The 11,792-nt window shown below is 34.4% G+C and overlaps 1 protein-coding gene across 1 annotated transcript; it reads right to left on the bottom strand.

Annotated features, from left to right (window-relative positions):
- Nucleotides 1-10,017: 10,017 nt before the first annotated feature.
- Nucleotides 10,018-10,839, bottom strand: LOC149539322 (ubiquitin-ribosomal protein eS31 fusion protein). The gene is made up of 2 exons (XM_089800627.1): nucleotides 10,771-10,839; nucleotides 10,018-10,627 (listed from the first exon to the last, which is right to left on the bottom strand). The coding sequence occupies exons 1-2, from the start codon at nucleotides 10,790-10,792 to the stop codon at nucleotides 10,182-10,184; spliced, it is 468 nt and encodes a 155-aa protein (XP_089656753.1). The 5' UTR covers nucleotides 10,793-10,839; the 3' UTR covers nucleotides 10,018-10,181.
- Nucleotides 10,840-11,792: the final 953 nt, after the last annotated feature.

Below are 11,792 nucleotides of genomic sequence, written 5' to 3'. Positions count from 1 at the left end.
TTCTGTATTCTTCAAACCCCTAACAACAACCTCCTTCCATGTAACAACCTCCCACGAGATTGCTTCATCGACACTAGAATGAAATAGTGGTGACCTATTCAATGATCCGCCCAGTTGAATTAACTCGGGTCTAGAAATAAAGTTAATCACCGGAGCCTTTGAACCCCCAAAAGCACACTCCCATCACACTGCAACCATGCCCTACCACTACAATGACCACACCATCACATGTGGAATCAGGAGCGGACAACAATTGGTGAGCCGATAGAAGCAACAAGGAGGCTTGTGTGCATGCAACCAAGAGATTTGAAAACAACCATCATGCAGGGTAGCAAGAAGCTTGGAAGATTTCGTTATTTGCCTAACAGGTTTGGATATTCTTTGTTGGATTCTAGTTGTATGTTTTCTTTAATTGCTAACATTGATGAGCCTAGGACTATTAGAGAGGCTATGGGTATGAATGATGTAGATGGATGGAAGCCATAATTGAAGTGATGGCAACATTGAAGAAAAGCACTACTTGCGATTTGGTACTATTTCCTGGAGGACGGAAACTTGTTGGATGTAAATGGATGTTCAAGAAGAAAGTAGTTACATATGGCAATGTTCAGAAGTATAAGGCACGGTTCGTCTCAAAGGGTTATTCACATGTGGAGGGAATTGATTATGGTGAAATATTCTCTCCTATAGTGAAGCTAACATCCATTTGATTCTTGTTATCACTTACATGTGCTTATGATTTTGAACTTGAGCAAATGGATGTGAAGAAAATCTTCCTACAAGGTGATTTGATGGAGGAAATTTATGTGACAGTCAGAGCATTTTGTTGAGAAAGGTAAAGAAAATCTTGTTTGTAAATTGAAGAAATATCTATATGGTTTGAAGCAATCTCCTAGAATGTGGTATCAAAAGTTTAACATGTATGTATTGTCCTTTGGATTTATGAGATCTAAATCTAATCATTGTGTATATTATAAATTTGAAAAATGGTAACATTCTTATCAGTCATGTATGTTGATGACGTGTTGTTTATTGGGAATGGTAAAAGAATGATTTTAGATTTGAAGTCTCAATTAGTAGCACACTTTAAAATGAAAGATATAGATGTAGCTAGATATATTCTTGGGATTCAAATCATTAGAAATAGAGCTAACAAAAAGCTTTGGATGGGAAGTATGTTAACTTTGTGCTAGAGATATTCAATATGACAACTTGCAGACAGTTTGTTGTTCCAATGTTACATGGAATAAAGCTTTCCAAGAAGGATTGTCCAAAATCTCCTACTGAGATAGAGGATGTGTCTTGAGTACCTTATGTGAGTGTTGTTGTAACAACCACATTTTCCTGAGTCTTAATTAACAACTAACATATCCAAGAAATACAGTTATTACTTCATTTTCATATGAAGACAGTTATATCAGTCATGTTCATGTGAATGAGATTTACCGTTAAAATCAGTTAGAAAAAAATTCTTAACTAAAGACTTTAAATGCCATCAATGAATTTATTATAGAAATTAAAATCCACATACCATGGAATTGAACCAAAAAATCTTTGTAGGGATGCGTATGCAATCACCCAGATTAGTCCACACCTACCACTATAACAATATCATATAACGACTACCAATCGAATACCGCTAAATCAAAATCAATTGATGATTACCATTAAATACCACTATATAAATTTGAGCATCACATACCATTGAATCAATTAGGGCATCAATTACCATTAAATCATTTAGGGCATCAAATACCACTGTACCAATTAGGGCTTCAGATACCACTGTATCATTTAGGGCTCCCGATATCATTGAATCAATTAGGGCTTCAAATACCACTGAATCATTTAGGGCTTCAGATACCACTAAATCATTTCATTCCTTTTGATTGCTTAACTGTGGTAATAACTCAAGATTAGAAGATACCTCATATTTATTATTCATATAAATGGAAGATTGATATAACAATCCATCAAATAAATCTATCTCTTGCAACTAAATGTAAAATAATTGTAACGATGATATAACTCAATCAATCTTACCTTTGTCTTGCATAAAAGTAAAATATTTATTCTGACAAACAATTGAATGTATAGTTTATCTTTGTTTGTTGTATGTCCGACAACTTCGAAGAGGTGAAACATTGTCAAGGGTTTAACCACCCAACCTTGGACCATAACTTATCCCCAGACAATCTCTATCGAAAATGACCCTCCCTATTCGGAATAAATAGAGGACACCTTGTCATTTGCTAAGCATCCTGGTATCTTAACACACCATTCGTCTTAATAGCAGGTGACTGCAATAACAAGATTATGCATGAGCTATTAAATAATTCGTATTTAAAATGATAATAAACATTGTTATGTTATATCTGATTATGTTTCATATTATTCGAAATTCTTAGTACAATCGATTCTTTCTATTGATTCTCAATTGTTTCATAATTAGCCTATATTCCAGCTTATCACAATCTGTGATTACATGATTATGTTCTTTAAAGATTTCAGAATTGATTGATTAGTTCTAATATCCAGTGACACAATGATTATGGATCCATACTTTGGTTACTTGGTTATCACTTGCCATGAACAAAGCTAAATTAAAGAAGTTCAATCAGTAAATTCAAACAAGATATCAATTAATGGCAATTGATTGCTTCTAGCATTTCACATTTTTGTGATTTAAAACTTACAAAAATTCTTTGTATTTTAACTTCCATTGGTTTAATACTTTATGATTCCAAGACTTGGTACTTTACTACAAATCATAACAAGGTTTTCCTATGATTATTCAAGATTGAATATATCTTGCAATTCTTTTGTTATGGAAATAGGAAAGATTAGCTGATTATGAAGAAATAAATTTAACAATATGAAAAGACTGATCATTCACATGACCTGGTATATTATCTAGAGTTGCCTGAACTTTGCTTGACACTAGATATCCGACCTTCTTCAATTGATCTCTCAAAGTATAAAGGTGACTTCAACTTCAGAAGAAAGAAATATGTATGACAACATATACAAAGATATCAACACTTATATGGTAAATAAAATCTGATGTATCTTCTTAATTGGTTTGAAGCCTTGCAATCGATTGGGAATCTGCCCTCTTTTAAACATTGTAGACTTATCCAAGTGCAGACTACTTATTTCCCAATGGGCCGAGTTCATATGGCAAAGATTTTCTTGAAAATGGAAGTTTAGACTGGAACAAAAGAGGAATTACGGTACACGGGATTGCATGAAGTCAGTTGATGTGGGTGGCAGACAGAGAGTAAAGGAAAACGTAGCCGAGTGTGCAAGATATATCTGGTCCGACTCCTCTCATGGCTTCCATATAAAGAAGCAAGCTGTGACTTCTTGGCTTCCATAACTTAAAAAATTATTTGCCCATTCAAAATGCCAAGTGTTTTAAATCGATTACAAAAGAAAGGAAATTAAAAAGGTTGGAAAAAAGAGTTGGAAAGATTATAATTTGATTATTGCCAATTTATCATGCCAAGTGTTAATCAGTTAAAAGCAAAGAATATTAAAATGGAAAAAATAAAGTTGGAAGATTATAGTTCAAATATTATTCTTATTTTATATTTATATAAGTACAAATAAATATATTAATGAGGTGACATCAATTTATTAAATTATTATAATATAATGACGCCATTCCAATTATATATATATATATATATATATATATATATATATATATATATATATATATGATGAAAGATCATTTAAAATATGCGAGTCCTACAGATGTATCCTTTTTCAAGTCGCTAGGTCCTCAACCCATCTGCCTAGTGATGGTGATGCTCATGTACCTAATTCTTCGGGTCCTACAGATGTATCCTTTTTCAGGTCACTAGGTCCTCAACCCATTTGCCTAGTGATGGTGATGCTCATGTGCCTAATTCTTTTCTGACAATGCTTCCACCCCTTCGATGTGTTTTTTGCTAGGAAATTCTCTACAATTAAATTATATTATCATAATAAATTATTTAATTATAAATAATCATAACGGTTAACCATTTTTTCAATTCCATGAATTTGTGATAAATGATCAACTAACTTGTTATCTTCATTTAAAATTATAACAACTAACCATCTTACCAATTCGCAAGATTATAACAAATTAAACTGCCAACTAATTTCATGTGAACCTCAATAGCTATATTTTAAATTAGGTTAGAAATTAGGTCAAAGAGTGTTCAAATATTTGATGGGCACATCTAAGAATTGCTTATGTTTTCATAGTAATCCTATTGTATCTCGACATTTTGTTTGCATTCATAGATATGTGGATTTAGATTGGCCAGGTGACATTGACAATAGAAGATCCACCAGTGGATATGTTTTCATAATGTTTGGTGGTGCAATTAATTGGATGAGTAAGCAAGACGTCGTACCTATTTTGTCCACTACGGAAGCAAAGTACATGGTAGCTACTCATGCTTCTAAAGAAGCCATTTAGCTTAAGAGATTGTGTTCTAATATTGGTTTTCATGTTGGACAGATTACTATATGTTGTGACAACCAGAGTGTTATTTGTTTAGCAAAGAATGCTAATTTCCATGCTAGAACAGAGCACATTGATGTATAGTATCATTTTGTGTGTGATAAGGTGGAAGATGGAAAGGTAAAGTTGGAAAAGGTTGCTACTTTGGAGAATGTTATATATGGATTGACAAAGCTAGTGAGCATGGTTCTATGAAAGTTGAGGCCTATGTTGTGATACAGTAACTCATGTAAGGGCTTCATCAAGTGAGAGATTGTTGAGACAAGATGTTAAATGAAGACAAAATCTTCCACAAAGATGGACTCAGAGCGAAAAAAGAAAAGTTTCTCTTTCTTGTTGATTTATTCTCTTTGCTTTGTTTTTAAGGCAAGAATTGTGAATGAAAGAAATTTTTAAAATAAGTTGTAGGCATTGTTGTTGAGAATTATGAAAAAGAGAAATTCATTTAAAGAGCATTGTTAGGATGCCAAAAGTATTTTGAATTTAGATATCACAACTTATTACTCTTCAAGAGTTGAGGAGAGTTGAAAATTGTATTATTACAACTAGGTCTGATTTTGGAGGTCAGTTTTTTCTATAAGGATTTCCCATGTATATCTTGTGCTATGTATTTAATCTATTTTTTTTTATGTGTTTATTTAACTTGCAACTCTTTACCTATTTCTCTCTCACCTTTTTTCTTTTCCATCATCGGTACACAAATTCTGAAAATTCTGCAACAATGTTGTGGAGGTGAATCAGTAGGTAGCAAACAACAGAACAAGTCTTGATCCTCCTCTGAAAATCTAGATCCGTGATAGCATTAAGATGTTGGAGAAGTTAAGCTCATTAACAAATTCATTCAAAATAACCTTCAGATCGTTATGGCACATATGTGCAAGATTATCGCAACCGGGAATTGTGTGCACCCTTCAAAACGACAATCAAATTAAGATTTTCTTATAATTTTAATTTATTATTATTGTAAAAACCCAAAAAACTATAATCAAAGTCCTAATGAAACATTTTAAAAATTTAATTCACGTAGGTGTGACTTGTTGAATACCTGGCGTGGAGATGAAAGCAGTTGGTGATGGAAATAGATTCAACACTCGTCTCAAATTGTGAGATCAAAGGGTCATCAAGATGCTTCAAAGCAACTGAAAAGTTGAAAAAGGAATGATATGGAAGATGGTTGAGAACCGAAGAGCTTGGCAATCCTACACTGATGAAGATAAAAAGGTTCAACTGTCTATTAACGTCAAGCAACAAGTTCACCACAAGTAAATGTCGTGGTGCATCAATCCTCATCGCACTCTACTATTGAGGCTACCAAGCAGATGGCTATTTAAAGAGATTCAGTACATCCTACTGTCTTCACTCGGATCATTTGAATGGTAAGGAAAACCCAGATGGTTCTGCTGCAAGCTACGGAATTCACTGCATTGCAACGAAAAACGGCACTGAAAGATGGTCTCCTTTGCCCTAGCTGTTAAATTCACTGCATTGCAGCGAAAAACGGCACTGAAAGATGGTCTCCTTTGCCCTAGCTGTTAAATTCTTACTCAAATGTAAAGCACTTAGCAGACATTATACACGCAACTTGAGCAGTGAACGATGAGGAAGATTAAAATTTGTTTATTGCTAAATGCTTTAATCTAGAGGCCTTGGACCTTGGTCATAATTCCCTTCGAGGGCACATTCCTTTAGAGATCACAGGAATGAAGAAATTGGGGGGACCTAAATCACACATTGAATTATTTCAATGGTGGCATAACTAGAAAACTGGAGAATCTTACACTGCAGGTGCTTTCTCTGGGCGTAAATATTTTTCTGGACCAATTGCAATGGTGTTAAGTAGTTACACAAACTGCAACTTCTGGAGCACTTACAGAACCAATTGGCAGGTAGAATTCTAGAAAGTTTTGCAGATTTGACATCCTTGCAGAAACTGGATCTTCATTCCAACAGTATGGAAGGAAATATACCTGAAGAACTCAGCAGTGCTTGAATCTGCTGTTCATGTATTTGCCACTCAATCAGCTGGAAGATCCTATTCCACTTTGATTCATTTCTTTGTATTGCATAAGCAAGCTCAGAATGTCAGGAAATCCTCTGTTGGGAGCTCTTGATAGAAGATTTCCTGAAATTGGATATATTTTATTTTACTGAAGCTCCAACAGAATATTCCTGCACAATTACGAACTTTGACGAGGCTCGAGATTCTATTTTTGTAGGAGAATTCCTTGGAGTGGGCCATTCTAGCAAAGATTGGGAATTGCTCGAAATTCCTTGAGCTTGCAAGAACTCAATTTGTTGAAGGATTCTTTAACTGGTGTCATTCATGCTGAACTCGGAAAATCAAAATTTCTTGCAATGCTCATTCTCTTCGAGAATATGGTCCCAACAAAAGCGTTCCTGCATTGCTAGGGAGCCCGAAGGCAGTACAGACTTTTGATCTTTCCAGCTACAGTTTGACGGAGAAACTCCAGGAGATATATTTGGGCTTCTTAATTGGACTATCCTTTTCCTCCGTAACAATCTTCTTTCAGGTAACACTTCTCAGATCTTGGGGAAGTACAGTGATATTGCAAGAGTGAGCATAACCAATAATTGCCTGACGGAAAACCTTTCTCTGCAGATCTGTCTACGGGGAAGGCTGCAGCTGTTAACCATGAATTGCAACACCTTTTCAAGTCCTATTCTGACAACTCTTAGGGACTGCAAGAGCTTGGTTCAGGTTCGGCTAGAGGAAAATCATCTGATTTTAAATTGATAAAGCAACTCCAAGATGATATGCCTCTAAAAAGTTTAAATAGATATGTCTAAACTATCTGTACTAATGCTAATCTAATGAAACCAAAGACCGTGGAGACTAGTGTTGGAAAATGTGACTTGGTAAGATTGTGGATTATATGATTACTATTCGAACGGGACCGAATTGATAACCTTAAAGAGCAACTATGGTTACCACTCCTGTGAAATCAGATAGAGGGCCATTTCTGTTGCCAACTAAAGACGAGTGATCAAAACATTCCATTTGATTGCAACTCATCTACTAATGGCATTATTTTCTACTTCTATCTATAGTTGTTTATATATTTCCAATGAGTTCTGACGCAGTGGGATCTTTAATGTATTAGAAGCCACTCATTTGCATCTTACATTAAAATACTATTATTTTCTTTTCCCGTCTGATTGTTTATAACTCCCTAGAGTTATAATTCGCTGCAGTCTTACATGCATTGGACGAGCATTTATTTGCAACTTGAATTGAAATACCCTTTTAATTTCTACTTCTATCTGTAATTGTTTTATGGTTCTCAAATGAGTTGTAATGAGTACAACTTTTCGAGCATGGTGATGATGTAGTTGTAAGTCCAACCTGAAGATTCCAATTGCGAGCCTTAGTTCTTATACATTTGTCCCAGTTTGCATTAAAATTCTGCATCGAATATGATGGTTGATCAAGCCTTCTGAGATTGCATGATCCTGTGCTCATGGCTATTTAAGGAATGATATAATAAGTTTCATTTCAGATTGAATTTGTTTAATACAAAAATCAGATCAAGCCCTCTGAGATTGCACGATCCTGTGCTCGTGGCTATTAAGGAATGATATAAAAAAAATTAATGATATAAAATTTTTCGTTTCAGATTGAATTTGTTTACTACAAAATCAAATCATTCTTAAACCTTTTGTCTTCCCCTGTGACTCTTTAACATATGTTCAAGTTAGAACTAGATATAAAAATTAGCTGATTTAAAGTTTAACCTTTTACCCTAAATTGTCAAATTCCTTGGCAGGTGTTTGCCAATGTTTGTTAGCAGAAAAATACATCTTCCAAAGCATGGCCTCCAGAACAAATTCTATCAATAGTATTTGAATAAAAGTGTTTCGAAAGATCATTGTAAATATTCTGAGTTGGTCTGGGTTCCAGTTCTACCAGACATAGTGGACCAACCTTCTCCAGCTCTTTTAAAATTTTCTACAATTTTAGCATCTCATATATTAAGAAATAACGCTTCAGTAACTAGTACATACAAAAACATTAAAGAACCAACATTGGGAGAGATGCTGTGTTTTGGGCTTAATTCCGTAAAGTCATTTTGCTTAGATTTATTCTGAGTTGGTCTGGGTTCCAGTTCTACCAGACATGGTGAACCAAGTTTGAAATTTTCTACAATTTTAGCATCTCATATATTGAGAAATAATGCTTTAGTAACTAGTACATACAAAAATATTAAAGAACCAACATTGGGAGAGATACTGTGTTTTGGGCTTAATTGTCATTTCGCTTAGATTTTTCAGACAAAGAGGACGGAGTGCCTTTACCTGTACCATAAATCAGGGCCATTGTGTCTCAGAAGCTTGTGCTATACAAAATTTACCCCGTAGTACAAGGTGCATTTCCAGTGGATTTCACCCAGCCACCTATTGTCGCTGCATAAAATGGACCCTCCGCTGGCTGCAGATTATCTTCTTCCCTATTTGCATTTTGCCAGGATGAATCAAAACACTAAATCTATATACACGTGTGAAATGGCAAAAATCATTCTCATGATCGGTTAACTCATTTCAAGATTTTCAAGCCGTCCAATGCTAGCTTTCATTAATCCAGCAAAACAATTGCAAAAGTAGCTCAAGGTCCAACCCAGAAAGCACTAACTCGATCCAGTGAAAATACAATCTAGATATGTTTAATAGAGGATATTTCTCATTAATTACTAGAATTTCATATGTTCAATTTAAAGCTAGAAAAAAATCCAAAATAACTGTTACAAATTATTAACCTTCTCAAAACTTTGACATATACTTTTCAAAGGAATAATGAATTGATTTCAGCTGTGACGATAATCGAGCGTAAGCCCAATTTAAAAGCAACATGCATTCAGTTGTGAACTACATCGGAGAAGATGGAGTTGATTTCATGAACAAATGAACACATCAATGTGATCATTCTTACCTAAAATAATTTGATTTTCACAAATCCAATTTAATGTCGTTGAACACCAATAACTTGATTTCATGAACTTCGACATATACTTTTCAAAGGAATAATGCATTGATTTCAGCTGTGACAATAATCGAGCCTAAGCCCAATTTAAAAGCAACATGCATTCAGTTGTGAACTACATCGGAGAAGATGGGGTTGATTTCATGAACACATGAACACATCAATGTGATCATTCTTACCTAAAATAACTTGATTTTCACAAATCCAATTCAATGTCGTTGAACGCCAATCACATAAGAAAAGCCCTAATCCAAATTGCAAACCCCTAAGCCATTTCAACGATTTTAAATCCAAACAAAACAAAGTCAAATGCCCCCACCAAAGATACAACTTTAATTGTAAATCTACCTCATCTCAAAAACCAATTCAACATCATTTATATAAGAACCAGATCATAGAAAGAAATTTTCGGTTCCATGACAATCCCAACCAGGCACGAATGCAATAAATCAGAGTAATTTACCGATTTGAACCAAATATTTTAAATAATCATAACTCCAGCTATCCGAATCAAACTGCATTAATAAAATCTAAATCACTGCTACAAAAATTCTTACACACTTCAACAATTTCAAACGCCAGCATATAATATGAAATCGCTAACCAGCCCTCTTCTGTCCTAGATAAACCAAATACATCTCTATACGTAATTAGGGTAAAATCATCCTAAGCCTCAGCTTTTTGATAAACATATGTCAAACCACACTTTCCACAGTAATGCCTGTCAAAGTGATTAGCCATGAAAGTCCCAGCTCCACACTCCTGATTAGGGCATTCCTTCCTGAGTCTCTGCACCTTGCCAGAGTCATCCACCTTGTAGAACTGTAAAACAGCCAACTTGACTTTCTTCTTCTTGTGCTTGATCTTCTTGGGCTTGGTGTAGGTCTTCTTCTTCCTCTTCTTTGCACCTCCTCTGAGGCGAAGGACAAGATGAAGGGTGGATTCCTTCTGAATATTGTAATCCGCCAGCGTTCTTCCATCCTCCAGCTGCTTGCCAGCAAAGATCAGCCTCTGCTGATCAGGAGGAATACCCTCCTTATCCTGGATCTTCGCCTTCACATTGTCGATTGTATCAGAGGATTCTACCTCTAGTGTTATTGTCTTACCAGTCACTGATATACATAAACACATACATACATACAAAACCATCCATTAAAATTGAAAACAAGATATGACCCATTTACAATGAAAGCGTGTTGAGCAATGACCATCGTGAGATCAGAACAGGGGTAATGGGGGAAAAAAAATTACATACATGTTTTGACGAATATCTGCATCGCTGCTCCTGCTCCAGACTCCTCGCCGCGGCTGCGTTCCCTTCACTGAACCCCTAGAATCCTTTTGAGGCCTAAAACGTTAACGCCACGACCAAAGTTTTAGGGTTTGCAATTTGCGCCATTTACCGTCTCCGGAAAAAATAGGATATATTTTTTTTATCCTTTTCTAAAGGGTACAACAATTTCAATAGGGTTAGCTTGCTCCACCTTGTTTCTGTAAGGTTTTTTTTAGTTCTTGCCCAAATGGCATGGTACTATAACATAATACTTTTAAATTTGTTTAAATTTAGTTTTTCATTGATGTGCATAAATATCTTAAATAAATTTATTTAAATCTATTAGAAAATGATTAAAACTTAATTTACTACACTCAAAACTATTTATATTTCTTTTCTTTTTTTCACTAACTAAAACTTTTTATTTAAATTTCTAAAAAAGATAATGCTTTATATCTCTAAACATTATAATTTTAACAAGTATTTTATGTAGTGTTTATTAAATTATTTTTAAAAGTATATTTTATTTATATTTATATTTAAAATTTTGATGTGTAGATGGTTGTCAAATTTAACCTAGAACGATAAAAGTTAATATTAACACACTTACACTATCGATTGACCCTTTGGCCATTGTAGAATGCCTATCACCATTAATTAGGGTAACCAATTCTTTAGCCGACCAACATTAACTACAGATACAAAAAAAATAAAGCAACATAAGGTTTTCATTTAGCTCTATTTTGCACATCCTCATAGAGCTCTAATCAATGACTATAAAGACTTTATTACAACAACTAAAATTTTACAAGATATTTAATGTCGCCTTGTTTTCATAGTATCTATAGTTGTAAGTTGTACAATAATTGTCACCTATTTTGCCTATCACTTTGACTTGTATTTTTTGATTTCAAAATGTCTTTTTCATATAGAATGGTTTGATCAATGATGTTGAAGAAAATCTAGGTAAATCTAGTGGTTTGATGAATTGTTATGGTGGCAGG

Source organism: Cupressus sempervirens, chromosome 9 (genome assembly GCF_028749045.1).
Source record: "Cupressus sempervirens isolate cs-2001-9-10 chromosome 9, ASM2874904v1, whole genome shotgun sequence".
Classification (NCBI taxonomy): Eukaryota; Viridiplantae; Streptophyta; class Pinopsida; order Cupressales; family Cupressaceae; genus Cupressus; species Cupressus sempervirens.
This window is presented reverse-complemented; position numbering and strand designations above follow the sequence as displayed.

What these genes read in the sequence shown, in the direction of transcription:
- LOC149539322 (XM_089800627.1), bottom strand. Translation starts at nt 10,792, where the DNA reads ATGCAGATATTCGTCAAAACAT. An exon ending in GCAGATATTCGTCAAAACAT is followed by an intron (nt 10,628 to 10,770) that starts GTATGTAATTTT and finishes TATGTATATCAG; the next exon opens with TGACTGGTAAGACAATAACA.